This window comes from Dryas octopetala, chromosome 1 (genome assembly GCF_963921425.1).
Source record: "Dryas octopetala chromosome 1, drDryOcto1.1, whole genome shotgun sequence".
NCBI lineage: Eukaryota > Viridiplantae > Streptophyta > Magnoliopsida > Rosales > Rosaceae > Dryas > Dryas octopetala.
The window spans coordinates 6,905,920-6,921,177 of record NC_141366.1 but is presented as its reverse complement, the minus strand read 5'-3'; the positions used below and the strand labels follow the sequence as shown (position 1 = coordinate 6,921,177).

Below are 15,258 nucleotides of genomic sequence, written 5' to 3'. Positions count from 1 at the left end.
CTCAATACATGATATATACTATATATATATATATTAAATATATCATGTAAAATGATAATGATAGCTCTTCATAAGATTGCTATATTGATCATGATCAATACTTCTCCATCATGTGGTCCTAATTAACTCGGTATTTAAACCTCCTTTGGAAATTAGTGTTCTTGAACTTATTTCCAGCATTATACCCGATTTAGCAGGTGCCTAATATCCTAATTATGACACACATATATATATATAGCAGTTAATTTCAAAACATAGGCACACAAATTTTGTTTGCAAAACGTCCGTTCTTTAATCTTTTATGATTTTTTATTTTATTTATTCAATTTTTTTACAAAGCTCACCATTTAAGGGTATAAGGTTATATTTTAAGTTTGAACTTTCGAACTTTTGTTAGATTTGAATCCTCTACTAATTTCTTTTTGGTGTTATTATTGCATGTGTTTATATTTAAAATTACATCATTTAAAATTTGCTATATATAATTATCTATCTAATATAAATTTTAAAGTGAAAATGTTTAATCCTTAAACTCAATTTTGTACATAAGTACAAAATCAACACCAAGTGGCTGGCTGTGTTTCTTGGGTGTTTGAAGTGGTTGTATTTAGATCATACATAAATTTTATATCTAGCAGTAGCCATATCATCATCTGCATTAAAAGAGAATCCAAGTCTTTAATTTTTGAAATCATCGCCGGGTATGATTGTCTCTTGAAAATGGTCCATGTTGACTAGAATACCGCGATACCTATACGTGTTCGGAACATATGAAACAAACCTTTGAAAACTAGATATAATTAATTTCTGGTCTGGTTTGCATATATTAATTGCATGGATCTCATCATTCTGTGTGCGTGATACACAAAAGGAAATTAAGTGGTAGGTTTTGCTTCACATAACAAATCGAAGAGGGTCGTCCTTCATATGATATGGTCATATTATATATTGCCAAATGCCAAGGTCACTCACATAGCTGATCGACCACATACCTGTCCAAATTAATTAATGTGGTTAGATATCACTCCCTATCCAAATATCAAAGGCTCAGGATGCATCCTAACTTTTGTTACCTACTGCTATACCAACCAACTAATACCATCCACAAAGAAGTTGAAGAAATAAAGTTAATTGCAATATTTAATATCCTAACTGAATCTTATAAATATATAAAATCACGTACAGGTCAAACCATTGTTGCCCCTCCTTTTGATGGACCTAAACTTAAGATGGTCTTTCAACCTTATAATTATATCCTGAATATATTATATAATTTACCCATATCTTAAACTATGACTAGCTTCCTTTCTTAATTTTCAAACACATGTTTCCTTACACGGTAAAAAGCGTTGTTGATCACGTTGACTATATTAAGTTGACCGCACCCTTAATGGGTTTGATCATATATATTAACTTTATCACGTAGTCAACTCAAAAATCTATAGAGATAGGGAGTCCAGATTCTCTATTGGGGGTTTCTTTATTTGATGTCATGATATATCCAAAACTATCCAAAACTAGGTGGTTTTCATTTTCATGTATACCCTAAGAGGGATGAGATGAAAAAATGAGGGTTTATCCTCAAAACTCGGCAGAGGAAGTAGCGTCGAGCACTGCTTGCATGCAGCACTCGCTTATGTTAAAAAAATATTGTCAAGTGCTAGAGGTGTGCATGTTCACTGGTGCGCATCTGATCGAATTTACATACATATATATATACATACTGTTTACTCCCAAATTTGACACCTTTCATTAAATGGAATTAATTGTGGAAAATAGTAGGAAATTATAATAATTATCATTAATTATTCTAAGAATTTTTTAGGGTAACACATACATATAAGAAAAGTAAGAACATCTTCTTTGATCCTAACCGTCTTAATTTTAGAACATTATTCAAAGATCGCCTTTATAAAAAATCAGCCAAATCAAAGACTGTTTAGCCAATTTATTATAACCAACATTATTTCAATTATTTCTGATGAATTATATTTGTTTGCACAGTTTAGATGATTAAACAATTGCTAATTTGACTTATTTTTTTATAGGAATAACTCTTAAAGAGCTTGAATAGAGACCTAAAAATGAACAATTTTAATCATCGTAGAGAGAGAGAGAGAGAGAGAGAGAGAGAGAGAGAGAGAGAGAGAGAGAGAGAGAGCTCTTACTTTTCTTAAAGTAAGCACATTCTTACGTACTTAAAGGTTCCTCTACATATACATAAACATATCTATTTTTATGTAAATAGATTTGTGCATTTAGAGGTATGTATGGAAGAGTTGAGAGTTAATTTCTAACTACTCGCATCTTGCAGTGAAAATGAAATGCCGAATATGTTCCCCACCACAAAGTGATAGGGCAGGCCAGGCCAGCGCGACCCATCAAGGCATCATGGCAATAGAGGACACCGGGGACCATAGAAAGCTCAGCTCGATCAGTTCACATACATTAATTAATTAATTAATTGCCGTGATCGAGAGGCAGGGGATGGATGATGCTCATGCTTAATTTGATTCTAGCTTGCTCTCACTTCTTCTAAAAATTTGGTGCAAGTAAATGAGTAATCATCATCATCGATCAAGGGCCTCAAGGTAGCTAGCCATGTTGCATATATGTATCTACCTTTTATTAATAACCGTGGCTTCTTGTCAGTCATCACATGTGAGGACTGAACCAGGAAGCATATTTCATGGTCCACCCTTTGTTATTGGTTGGGAGTTTGTACTTATCTACTTATCCCTTTACTAGGAGTAGGAGATCATCAATTCAAATATATGCACTAATTGTAGTGTTGAGCATTACTCTCACGTCATAAATACATACTCATCCAATTTCTCTACTTAATAACTTAATCTTTTAAGATGAATATTCAATGTAGATCCATATATAAATTAGCGAAATATATATATAATAAGTTTCATGTGAGAATGTCCTTATTTTTATTTTGAAGAAAAAAAATATCATTTCTCGGATCATCCAACAATGCAGTTAAATAGTCGAACTTGTTCGTTTTTAGGTCCCTAAATTTCTTTTCACATCCCTCATCAAGATATATCAATATTTTTGCAAGAATAAGTCAGGTCCGATAATGCCAAATGTGCATGATTAGGAAACTCATTAGATACTTTAATAGGAGAAAATGGCGTGTTCGAGGTTGATATATGTACAAAAAGGAATTAAAGGGGGGAATGTTTTTGGCAGCTTGATGAGTTCGAATTGATGAAAAGGAAAGTTTTTTTTTGACTTTGAAACCATATGCATGCTTTTGCTAGCTAATGAATTGAATTTGACATATTATGTTGAAGATGCGCGAGCAGTTGTTTTGTGGTTGAGTAAACTATATAGCTAGTTTAGTTTGCCAACATGTACCCACAAGACAAAACAATCAATTAACTATTGGTATATGATGGTATCTTATGATATTTTCACCTAATCGATCATTTGGGTAAGGATCACTCGGGAAAAGTTGAGTGGTCTCTTTCAGTACTACTGCAGCAAAAGCCAGATTTAGCATTGCATGTGGTCCATTTAACTCAATTAATATTCTCTTTGAAGATTAGCATTAAGCAATATGCATGCATGGGACCATATTCATGACAGATAATCATATATTCTTTCCTAAAATCATTGTCAATAGAGCTTAACAACATGATATTCTGGTGCATGCAGTAAATCATTGTCAAATGTGCTTTCTTATTATGAATTGATTTTGAATTGAATATTTTAATGTTTAGCACATGTTGTCAGGCTGTCTAGCAAAAGATTTCTTCTGCGGGATCCCCATTGCAGGACATTTAATAGCATTTAAATGCTCGAGCATAAGCGTTGGAATGTTGTGACATATCCATATGCACAATGCATGATATAGCAGAAGAAATCGACTCGACGAAGAAACTATTACTAATTTTGTATTAAAAGCTAGCAGATTGACTTAAAACTGTTTTCCGTACGTTGACATGATATTCTAATCTTCATAATTAAAGGGTAGCTTAATGATGCTAATTATAAATGTGGTTAATTTGGCTTGCGTGCGTGCGTGCGTGTGCATGTGTCTGCTGAGGGCTGATAGATGAGACTAAGTGAGAGAGAGCACGTACTAATTGCATGTGTAATCCTATCAAAGATGATCGAAAGCAGAGGCTAATCAACTTTACCAGCTTCTAATTGCTGAGGGTATGAATTTATTCAGAGGATAAATAATATTATTATTGCTGCATATATGTTTCCACAACGAGTTACTAGCTAACAATTAGTACTATGCCTCTCCCTCCACTCTCCACATAGAAGAACTGACGAATTGTGATTGCACACGTGTGTGCATTATGTATCGATCGTATTAACAGAACAAAAAGTCATGATGTTTGGTAATTATAAACTTCTCTTATAATTAAATATATACTATATCACTACTAGGAAATACCCCATTAGAGATCAGTGGAACACTGATGTCTATTAGGTTTGCGACCGATAAGGGCAGACGTGATATCTAATGTACCCTATTTTCAATATCGGTTTTTACCCGATGTTTATAAAAACTTAGACATCCTATTTGTTGAATTTCCGATATTGTTAATAATTAATATATATCGAATTTTCAAGTTTCCGCTATCTACATGAATGGATTCCGATATGTAATGTACTTTCAATATCATTAGTTTTTTAATAACTGACATTAAAGTGTATATTACATATCGGTTTGGTTATATTTTTCGATATTGTAAACTCAGCAAAAGCTATGTTTGGTAAGTTGTTACATCACTTTTTTTATTAAAGCGATATTTAATATTGTTAACACATCAGAGTTTTAAATAAAACCGATATATCTGTATAGATTAGATATCTGTTTGTCCGTTGTTTCAGATATTATAAGTCTTTTAAACATCATGTTTGAGCTACCATGTGATATAAAAATTATATTAGATATCGCTATTATTTTTTTTTTCGATGTATATGCCTGTATAAATATCAGATTTAAGACATTAGATATCAGTGTTGAACGGATATTGTAAATGTTTTTTAATTAAAAAAAACAAAATTAAAATGGATTGTTAGATATCAGTTTTTCCTGTCAAATATTTGATATAAAAATTCGAACATGCACCATCCAATTTGTGCAATTTAAATGCTTCAATCAATTTCATCCAACATTCTCATACAATATTTCCAACATCCAATTTCAACCATATTCAAGTTAACAAAAATAAATTACAAATCCCTCAACAAGTAGGGATAACCCTAGCTAGCTAATCCATTTTTAACCCCCCTAAGAAACTTCAAAAATCTGCACAAAATATAAGGCATGGCTAGTTCTAAATGATGCACACTAGGTACTTTGATCTATTCTCTGAATTTCCAATTCCCACAGAGACACGTGCTGGGTCCACAAGACCAACCATTTCAGCCATGTTGGATTCGATAAGCCTATCGTACAGGTACCTAACAATTTTCAAGCATCCATTTGTATCACAACAGTTTATGAGGAAAAAAAACAATGTAGATGAATCAAAGAGTACACTGACCTCATGTACACAACTATGCAGGTTGCTGAAAGTTCCTCCATCCTCAATACTGCAGCTATATCCTCGTACAAGATATAAAGTTTTCGAACAGCTCGATCATATCCACAAAATGCTCAAAACATGTACCAGATTTATACCAACATGCATGTCAGTCTAAATATTATTGAGGGTAACAAACTCTACCCATTCAACTCGAATTTCATCAAATTTTTCTTATGTGTAACCGCTCCGCTTGTACTTCGAGTTACTCCACTGAAAACATTATAAAAAAGTGCATTAATATTTACATATTGGCAGCCAACACATGCAAAAGCTCAAACCAATACTCAAATCAGATTTGTTACCCAAATTATCACTCATGCATGTAAATTTCACCAAATCAAAACCAACAAAACCTGTCGAATGCTACAAACTAGACCCAAAGTACCAAATCATTCAAACATAGCTTCAATTCATAAGATTTTTATTTAAAACACTCTTGAACATGTCTAGTACTTGTTCCATAAGTATCAGGTCAAAAGCACTACTCAAAATCACAATGGTGCAACCAAACTCGTAATAATGCACTGCGTAGTAAAACTGTCATTTTCTAGCAAAACAGAATCAATTTTAGAAAATCATAGAAAATACATCTCAAATCGGATTTCAGTGATTCAAAGCTTGAAATTATTGTTGAGATGTCTAGTTTAAATGGTCCAAAAACCAAATTCAAAAGCCTTGTCAAACACTTCAGAATTTCAGAAATATGACACAAGGTCAAAACTGTGCAATGTAGGCAGATTGTGTAGTTTCCATGAAAATCAAAGCCTTTCTGTCAAAAAGCTTGGCCTTTTCACACAACAACACACAATTACAACCAACTAAGAGCATAATACAAGCTAGGGTTAGGGCCTTACCTCCAAGCTCTCGGTTTACAAATATTGAAATGGCAGCAACACTTGGTCTAAATATAATCATATGCTACTACGTACAACATTAGGATGCAAAAATCTTTTTGCATACCACTTGCATTAGAAAAAATGGAGCATGAGCCAAGGATTATCTACCTAAACCTGCAAAAAATAATACCAACATATTAACAAATTAGACTCTGGAGTATTATTCCATCTTAACAAGAAAACTAGAAAGATTAATGATTAAAAAGACATAACAAAAACTAGATCCTAGATAATACCATGTTTAACATAGAGTAACCTTCACATTGAGAATATAGGACTCAAAAGGCTGAGAGATGAAAGATGAGAGAGAGAGATAGACCATGTGCTTTGCAACCTACATATATTGATAGAAACAAACAGATTTGTAAGAAATTATCCACATAATGATGGTTGGATGAACCTCTTTCCCACAAATTGATAGAAACAAACAGATTTGTAAGAACGCCCATAATGATGCCCAAAACCAGACTCTTTCCCACAAATTAGCACATAAGCAAGCAATAAATAAAAAAGCTTTTCGAAGGAGTAAAGTTCAAATTAGCACATTGACTTGGCTTACATCATTTTCTTTGAATTAAAAAAAAAAAAAAAACAGAACTAAAATTAGAAGTTAAAAACATTTTAATATTAAATTAGATATAAATGAAAACAATATATACAAACATATATATTATACAAATGACACCATTATGTACAAACAATATAAATTGGACATGCCACTCTTGCACTTCCATATCCAACACCTCTTTGGACAGTAAACAAAAGCTCACCTTCATTTATATAAATGCCATGAAAGTTCAAGTGTCTTACTTAGTTACAATTTTATCACTGCTTTACTTTCTAAGGAAGTCATATATTTACAAACTTATTTTTCAATTCCAGTCATGCAGGGTAATCTTCCTATCATGTGTTAGTGACAAGATTACTAGCACAATCTACTAAATCTGCTGCTAATTGAGAGCACTGGAAATCAAACAGACTAGAAAGATGCAAGACATAGAGGGATAGAGAGAGAGAGAGAGAGAGAGAGAGAGAGAGAGAGAGAGAGAGAGAGAGAGCATGCACCTCCACATGTTTCAAGTAATCTGGAACATATGATTGCTGCAATCTACATATTTTAGAATAACCACTCCTAATTAAGCTGCATCTTGTGGAAATAACATGAACTCTTCCATCTTTGTCTCTGCTAAGCCATCCACAAATGAATATCATATATAAGGTGGTTTATATTCATTGTATTATATACAAATATATCCCTACAAACTAATGTTAAGATAAGAAACTTTAATAGTACACCCATATATATTCTAAGTCTTGCTGCAATGAGTTTCTTACTTTCTTGTATATAGGACAAATTAGGTGGAAACTGCAGCAAAGTCTATATTGAAACCTTAATCCAATTACTGTTTGAGAAATGCTAGCTTTTAAAAAAAAAAAAAAAAAACATTTTATGTAGGAAATCTCATTTGTCCTAGCTTCAACTTCTAACTCACTAGCTTCTCTCCTTCTAGCAAACTCTGCTTCAGTTGCTTTTATTTCAATTATGTGTTTCTCAACCTTGAAGCCTTAAAACAAGGAAATTAATTAACAAGTCAGTAAGAGGATGAGGAAGCTTCAAGAAAATTAGAGCAACATCAAAGAGGTGCCAAAATAATTAACATAAACAGATCTAGTTGGTAATTTACAAGAACTAAACAGGGAACACTATTAACAGTATAAAATAATATCAACAATGAATGGTAGGAAAGCTCTTGGAAACTGTAGGCAAGTATTATCTATGTATATATATTTATTATATATACATATCAATAATTAATCAATATATATTAATATCAATAATTAATCAATTGACAAGACTCATGTGAATTGGATAGTTTAGGCAAACAAAAACTTCAAAATTCCAAGTAGGACTTCAAGAGTAGGTAAGGAGTTTTGAGAGAGCAGAGTTCTGTTTGTTGGATCCATGTGCAAGTGCAAGATAGATAGATAAATAGATAGATATAGATAGAGAGAGAGAGACAGAGACAGAGACCACCGGGTTAACTTATGGATGGTCAGCCAAATATGAATCAATTTCACATGAACTCCACCTGCTGATGAATGATTAATCTCCAAACTGCCTTCCAGAGTGCCAAAGATTATGACCAACCAAATGCTATGCTCACCGCGGAGGTGGGGGAGGCACATGGGATTTTGCAAATCCTACCCAAGCGACAATTCCAACAGCAAGGATTATCCAACCAAATATGTCATACTTGAGATCACTGCTCTTCTTTTTCTTTGTAGCCTGTAGAGAATGGGAAACAGTAATAATTCATCAACAGATGAAGAAACTAACCATAATATAAGAACACAGAGACAGACTGCTGTACATAATTAAACTTCAAGCATGTTACATGTAAAAAATCAGAAATTCTACAAGCACTAAAATAAATCCCAAATTTGGATACCAAGTGGTGTTTCATATTTGGTACCACTCATGTGAACTCTTTTTTTTTTTTTTTTGGCCACAAGAACTCATTTATCTTTAAAAAATAAGATATTGGCATGCTATCTGTCACATTGCTTGGTATTCAAAAAGCATTTGAGTTGAACCATATGTAACTGCAAATGCAATGCACTAAAGTTAATCTTTCATCAACTACATATCAGCCACACAGCCTACATCCATGATTCCATGAATTCATAAACACACAAAATAAAAATAATTAAATTGGCAAAGACTAATATCATTTAGAAAAGAAAACCAGAAACAAAAAGAACAAAATGTCAAGAAAAAGAGAACCATGAGATTTCCAATTCACCTTTGCACCTGATGAAGTGGAAGGTCCAGCAGCAGCTCCCATCGCCTGTTGACCAAAACCATGCTTATGGATTTCCATGTGCAATTCAGGGGCCTAGAAACACAGTATTAATAACTTCAATAATGTATATTAGCTTATCAAACTCACAAAACTATAGCCAGAACACAGTTTACAGAAACACTCAACCAAGTATAACCGAATTCTCATGAAAACTAGAGTCAGTTGAAAAGTCTATAAGTATGGTGCTACTTGTACTCCATAGTTTCAAGCCTGCCATCTCTCAAGAATGCATCCTGTAAACTAGCAGAATGGTAGATATCATGGCAGACTAATATTTGTATTGAACAAGTTAAAATCAATATCCAACAGCTTGTAACCTTCTCTCTGACTCTCTCTCTTCTAGCTAGGTACTATATAGGTTCTATTGCTTGCAGATTAAAATCACTCAAAGTTGTAATTGTCAGCCCCAACGCTACCACAATTAAAGATGCCAACACCCAATCTCTCTTCTTACCTCCGACCAGTTGCTTTCTGTTAAAAATCCCAAAACAAGATCTTCAACCTCCTCAAATACCACAGGGAAAAACCCTAATTTTAAGAAAAACCTAAACAAGCAGAAAACCCCAATTTGGAAACCCTAATTTCAGTAAAGAGAGAAGAGGACAGAGAGAAAGAAAGAACCCAGCATGAGATAGAGAGAAGATCGAGGACAGAGAGAAAGAGAGAACCCAGGGGATCGAGATGACTAATCTTACCTTTTGACTGCAACCCAAGACGATGAGCGAGGCAGAGAAAGCTCTTGAGGGCCGACGTCATCGCCAAGGTCAACGACGCGACGATGACAAGGACTGTGAGAACGGCGACGCAACGGCTCTCTTTCTCTTTCGCTGGCTCGGACTTGAAGATGAAGCATCGGCGGTCTTGGCAGATGAAGCGAAGGCGAGCGACGCAGGGGGAGCAGACCGCACACCGCACAGCTATCGTCCATGGCTATTCTTCTCTCTCTCCATCTGTCTATGTCGATCTCTGTCTCTGGGATTGGATTCGGAGGTTGAAGAGAACGAGGGTGGTGAGTGTGGTCTCGATCAGTGAGGGTGTGAGAGAGAGAGAGAGCTTGGGGTGAGTAAAGTTTGAGAGTGTTTGTGTTTGAGAGAGGAGGGTATCGGGTTCAAGTATTGGGAAATTAGTCCAAAAATTTAAGTAATAGTCTTCAAATTTTTATTTTATTTTTTTTAGCTGAAATAAAGATATCAGTAAGGATTTAGATATCGGTTTTTACAAAATAATAACTTATACCGAAAAATTAGATATCAGATTTAAAAATGTGGCGATATATAAATGTATTTAGAAATCAGTTTTAAAAAACTAAAAATCTAACTGATATAAAAAACTTCTACTATATCAATTTTGTTAAAACTGATATCTATGTAGTGATATCTAATGGGGTATTTCCTAGTAGTGTATATTTTAACAAGAGTTTATATATAGTCTGAAAACATAACATATCAGACTGTTTGAAAAAAGAAAAGAAAAAAATGTGAAATTAATTATATTATACGTCTAATTAATGTCTATATATCCTAGTATATAAATGTTCATGATGAGCAACCTCTAGCTGAGACAAGAGACAGGTGACTTGCATAGATATCCGATAAGCAAAATTCCAGAGGTACGCAGCTGCACCATATATATACTAAATTATATGCATCTAGCTAGCACCTTTGTTAGTGCCCCATGCACATATATATATGCATCTACCACTCTGTCATATCATGCATCACTCTACCTATTTTCAATTTCACCATCAGTCATGCATTTTGATGTATGAAAATTACAGCCTATTCCTTTCGAAGGACTATATATATATGTACGGTCGAAGCATATATATATATATGTTATTTATATATATATATTATATACCAATATTAATTAATTTGATTACTGGAAGGTGGCTTATGCCTATATATGATGCTAGGTAGTGTAGTGACTAGTGGGTTCCATCGTGTTTTACAATATGCGTACGTGAAGAAACGCAGTCTTGTCAAGTTGCGCGCCAAGCAATAAGCATGCGTTCATCCGTACGTGATGGTGATCGAGCTTGCAGTTTGCAATTCAATGGTGGAAGAGGCACATATATCCCATCTCCATCTTCACGCTGATTTTTATGTCAGAAACTTTGCTAAAGTTTCCAAAACACTGCAAGATCACAATGATGATCAGCATGTCATGAAAATAGTATTATTCACGTGAAAATTGTACGTTGTCAAATATTTCATTTATTTCTTCTCGATCTCTGCATATATATTCTTCCACACAAGCCTCAAGCACTTCACCTTTTGTTGCTAATTAATTGAAAAATGAAGTGTTTGCATGTGTATAGGCTTCATCAAGAATTAAGTTCCCAGTTAACATAAAGCATCACTGACATACATATATGATATATGCCTCCCAACAAAAGCCATATTGTGCTGTCATTACCCCATTAATCGAAGCACAGAGAGAATATAAAAAATCTCAATCGAAATCATGTGCTGTTTGCTTAGTTAAAACGAGTAACATACACAACCAGTTTATGAGAGCCTCCTTTATTGGCTTTTTTCGTTGAGAAGGGACCTACCAGGCTACCAAGAATTGCAAATCCAACTGTTTACATTCACACACTCAATAGTGTTTTGAATTTACTCATACACCTTTAGATTTATAATACACAACTCATATTAAAATGTTACATTCTATAACAAAACAACTTATTCCATAAAAACAATGAATGCACTCCCTCTCAGCCTATCTTGTATGACAAGACTCCAATCGTAGAAAGAATATTTAGAAGCCTATAACTCCAGGATGAGACAATTAATACATTAATTTGAGTACTATTTATAGTTTTTGTCCTCTTCAATCACACACGAATTTATATATATATATATATATATGGGGACAGAAATGACTGGCCCTGATATTTCATTTGTGAAAAGTTTTTTTTTTGGGGGGGTGAAATCCATCAGATGCTCTGCTAGTGCTGAAAGAGTAATGCTTGACATATACATCTTCTCGACATTGCGTTAATTAGCAACACATCAAAAAACAGAATAATGCTTTACACATACCACATTTCTGACCAAGTTGAGTAATGCTGTTTGTATTGCAAATTGAGTAATCAATGGCCTGTGGAACAGAGCAAAAATCAATCTGCTCAAATTTCTGTTTTTATATATTGATAAGACCTCCCTTTTATAAGGTTACAATCAATGTTGAGGGAAAAGCTAAAACCCTACTGCAACTAGAATGACAAGCAGCATTTCCAATGGCCACTGTAACTTCAAACTAGAACAAAAAAGAAAAGACATCCAAACATAGAAAACATTACTGCTGACAAGTGAACACAACTACAAAAACAAATTATGCCTTTGCTTTTCCAGCCTGGAGAGATTGTATCCTCTGTTGTACTTTTAAAATCTGCAAAACAACATATCCAATAGAAGCAATTAATATTGAATGTCTGCATCGGTTATGAATGGTATAATCTTCTAGTTATATAACCCTTTGCAGTGTACACCCAAATTTAGGAGCATGAGTAAAGTATTCATGCAGCTCCTACAAATTTAGGATCAGGCTATTATAATTTCTTCAAATACCACAGATATATTACCATAATTTAATCAAAGTTAGAGACCATATGAACAACTCTGGTGTTATAAGAGAGTATTTACGATGAACACAAAAAGGAAGTATACAAACCGTGTCTTTCTTGCTATTTTGCTTCTCTTCCATATCTTGAAGAGTAGAATCAAGCCGCTTCCTGTTGTGCAAAATAAATATACAGTTTCGGCGCCAAGCATATGCATCAAAGATAAAATAGGATTATGATGACAAAGACAATGATAAAAAGAGTAAAGAAGAGAAGCTTTATGGTCTACAAATAGAATGAAACCATGCAATGTGTTTCATATAAGCGCCCAAAAGTATAGGTAAAAGCTGTGAAAACATCTACGAAACCTATGTTAATATCCTAGCAAGTTTTTCTAAAAGCACGCATCTATTATTACATAGTCAATCCAAAACCAGGAAATGTAGTCGATAACTGGTATAAGATCCATCTAATAACTTCCCCATTAAAAGGTTTCTCATGATAACCCTACGAACAGAATAAATTTTTTTTACATGAACCATAATCATGAATACTGAACACAGAATGCATAGCTTCAGAGAAAGACACTCCAAACCCTGTTTTAACTTTCGAAAAAGAAAAAACTTAGGCTAGGTTAATTAGGTTCCATTTAAAATTTAACTTTTCAGCATTAACATCAATTATCAAGACCTATCATCTAATGTGTATCAGTTAGAATTCAAAATACACAAAAAAAAATTCATTTGGTTTGACCAATAAACATTTGACCTCAACTCTCACTTTCCTCATAACATTCTGAAACTGTTCACAAAATCTAGGTTAAATCACTTTTTGTGCATTTGATCTACAGTACAAGTTTTATTGCCAAGTAAATTCCAATATTGAATCTCATTATTGAAATTATTATGCTTTTAAGAAAATCTAAGAAATTAACATAAGAAATTGTACCTAAGTCTTGCCCCTTTCAAAAATACTATCAAAAGACCATAAATTAAATTTGCAGTACCATGGAATTTGGATGATGGGAAAATATGTAGCATATGCACTTTCTAAATACTTCCAGTAGTCCATAACTTTAAAATTCGAAATGATTTGTTCAAGATTGCAATAATAGATTACAAACCATAACATAAAAATAAACGAAAGAGAAACATACAGTTCAGCAGAGATGTATTCGATTCTCTTGCGCACATTCGCCCTTGCCTCTGCCAAATCCTGCTTCACAAGAACCGGACCGATCAATTTGAAAACATTGGCGTCTTCACTGAGCAGATCCAATTCCTACAAACATAAACATAACCACAATCACATTACTAATTTATCTAAAAGTAAATCACTAACCAATCACCATGAGATTATGAAGACTAGAATAAGCTCATTTGCCTGCAATTAAATAAAAGTTTATATAGTTATATACATATCAGATTTAGGGTCATCGATATTTTGTAAGGAGAAGCAAGAAAAGCAGTTCAATCATTCTGAAAACACTCTTTTAATGCAATTTAACGTTTTGGCTTATTTAACAATCATAATAAGAGCTAACTTCGTTTTCCCAGTAACCAAACAGGAAATAGAGAAAACACAGTAAGGAGAGGAAGACCTTGAGGACGAGCTCGTTCTCGCCGAGCTGAATGGTGTACTTCTTTCTCACCTGATGATTCTTTGAAATATCTGAAAGAGCAATTACCATGTTAGGGTTTTTCACGTTCAAGTATAGATTTATACATATATTTCAAATCTATAGCTTGCCTTTTTGGATTTTGCTGAGATCGTTAGCTTTGGTCTCCAATTCGCGCTGAAGCTCTCGAAGAGCTGACGACGACGCCATTGCTTTTGCTGCTATAGTGCTATTGCTTCTACTTCTTCTGCTTATAGGTCTCCAATTCAGTTCATGTCTTTGCAGTATGCTTTTGATCTGCAATCTGTTGGGCCTTAATTCAATCTTTTGGGTCCAGAGCTTGGGCATGTCTCATTTGAAATTGCTGAGTTCATATGAGGCCCACTTAAGCTTTTATTAGAGCCCAATCATGTAAAACTTTGAGGGATTTTCTATGTGCACCCATCACTTGTCTCTTAACACCCCCAATATTTTATTTTTAATGACAATTTTTATTATGAAATGACTAAAATGTCCTAACTATTTTATAAAATGACTAACACCCCCTAACAAAATAATTAAAACACAAAATAAACTAATAAATTAGTAAAAAAGATGTTGCATACCCTAACTCCCCATCGCTAAGTGGTCGTCGCAGAACTCCCCCCTCCCGGCCATGGTTGTTCCTATTATGCCAATCCCTCTCTTTTTCTCTGTATCTCACTCTAACCTTCCTTACCGATCACAATTGAGGTTAGCGAGGTCATCAACC

General features: G+C 33.9%; 1 protein-coding gene and 1 long non-coding RNA gene across 3 annotated transcripts; both read right to left on the bottom strand.

The window, feature by feature from the left end:
• Positions 1 to 5,622: 5,622 nt before the first annotated feature.
• Positions 5,623 to 7,688, bottom strand: LOC147297127 (uncharacterized). 2 transcript variants are annotated; one of them, XR_015119993.1, is made up of 3 exons: positions 7,523 to 7,688; positions 6,416 to 6,571; positions 5,623 to 5,771 (listed from the first exon to the last, which is right to left on the bottom strand). It is a non-coding gene; the product is annotated as an uncharacterized LOC147297127 (long non-coding RNA). The 2 variants fall into 2 exon arrangements; XR_015119994.1 differs by lacking the exon at positions 7,523 to 7,688 and adding an exon at positions 6,694 to 6,760.
• Positions 7,689 to 12,429: 4,741 nt separating this feature from the next.
• PFD6 (prefoldin 6) lies at positions 12,430 to 14,791 on the bottom strand. The gene is made up of 5 exons (XM_086228707.1): positions 14,639 to 14,791; positions 14,490 to 14,560; positions 14,046 to 14,170; positions 13,000 to 13,060; positions 12,430 to 12,717 (listed from the first exon to the last, which is right to left on the bottom strand). The coding sequence occupies exons 1-5, from the start codon at positions 14,715 to 14,717 to the stop codon at positions 12,661 to 12,663; spliced, it is 393 nt and encodes a 130-aa protein (XP_086084833.1). The 5' UTR covers positions 14,718 to 14,791; the 3' UTR covers positions 12,430 to 12,660.
• Positions 14,792 to 15,258: the final 467 nt, after the last annotated feature.

Bases quoted from the DNA above. Each gene is read 5' to 3' on its own strand.
- PFD6 (XM_086228707.1), bottom strand. From the start codon at position 14,717: ATGGCGTCGTCGTCAGCTCTTCGAGAGCTTCAGCGCGAATTGGAGACC. The intron at 14,561-14,638 runs GCAAGCTATAGA...TTGCTCTTTCAG, and splicing joins TCTCAGCAAAATCCAAAAAG to ATATTTCAAAGAATCATCAG. The intron at 14,171-14,489 runs GTCTTCCTCTCC...TTATGTTTGTAG, and splicing joins AGAACGAGCTCGTCCTCAAG to GAATTGGATCTGCTCAGTGA.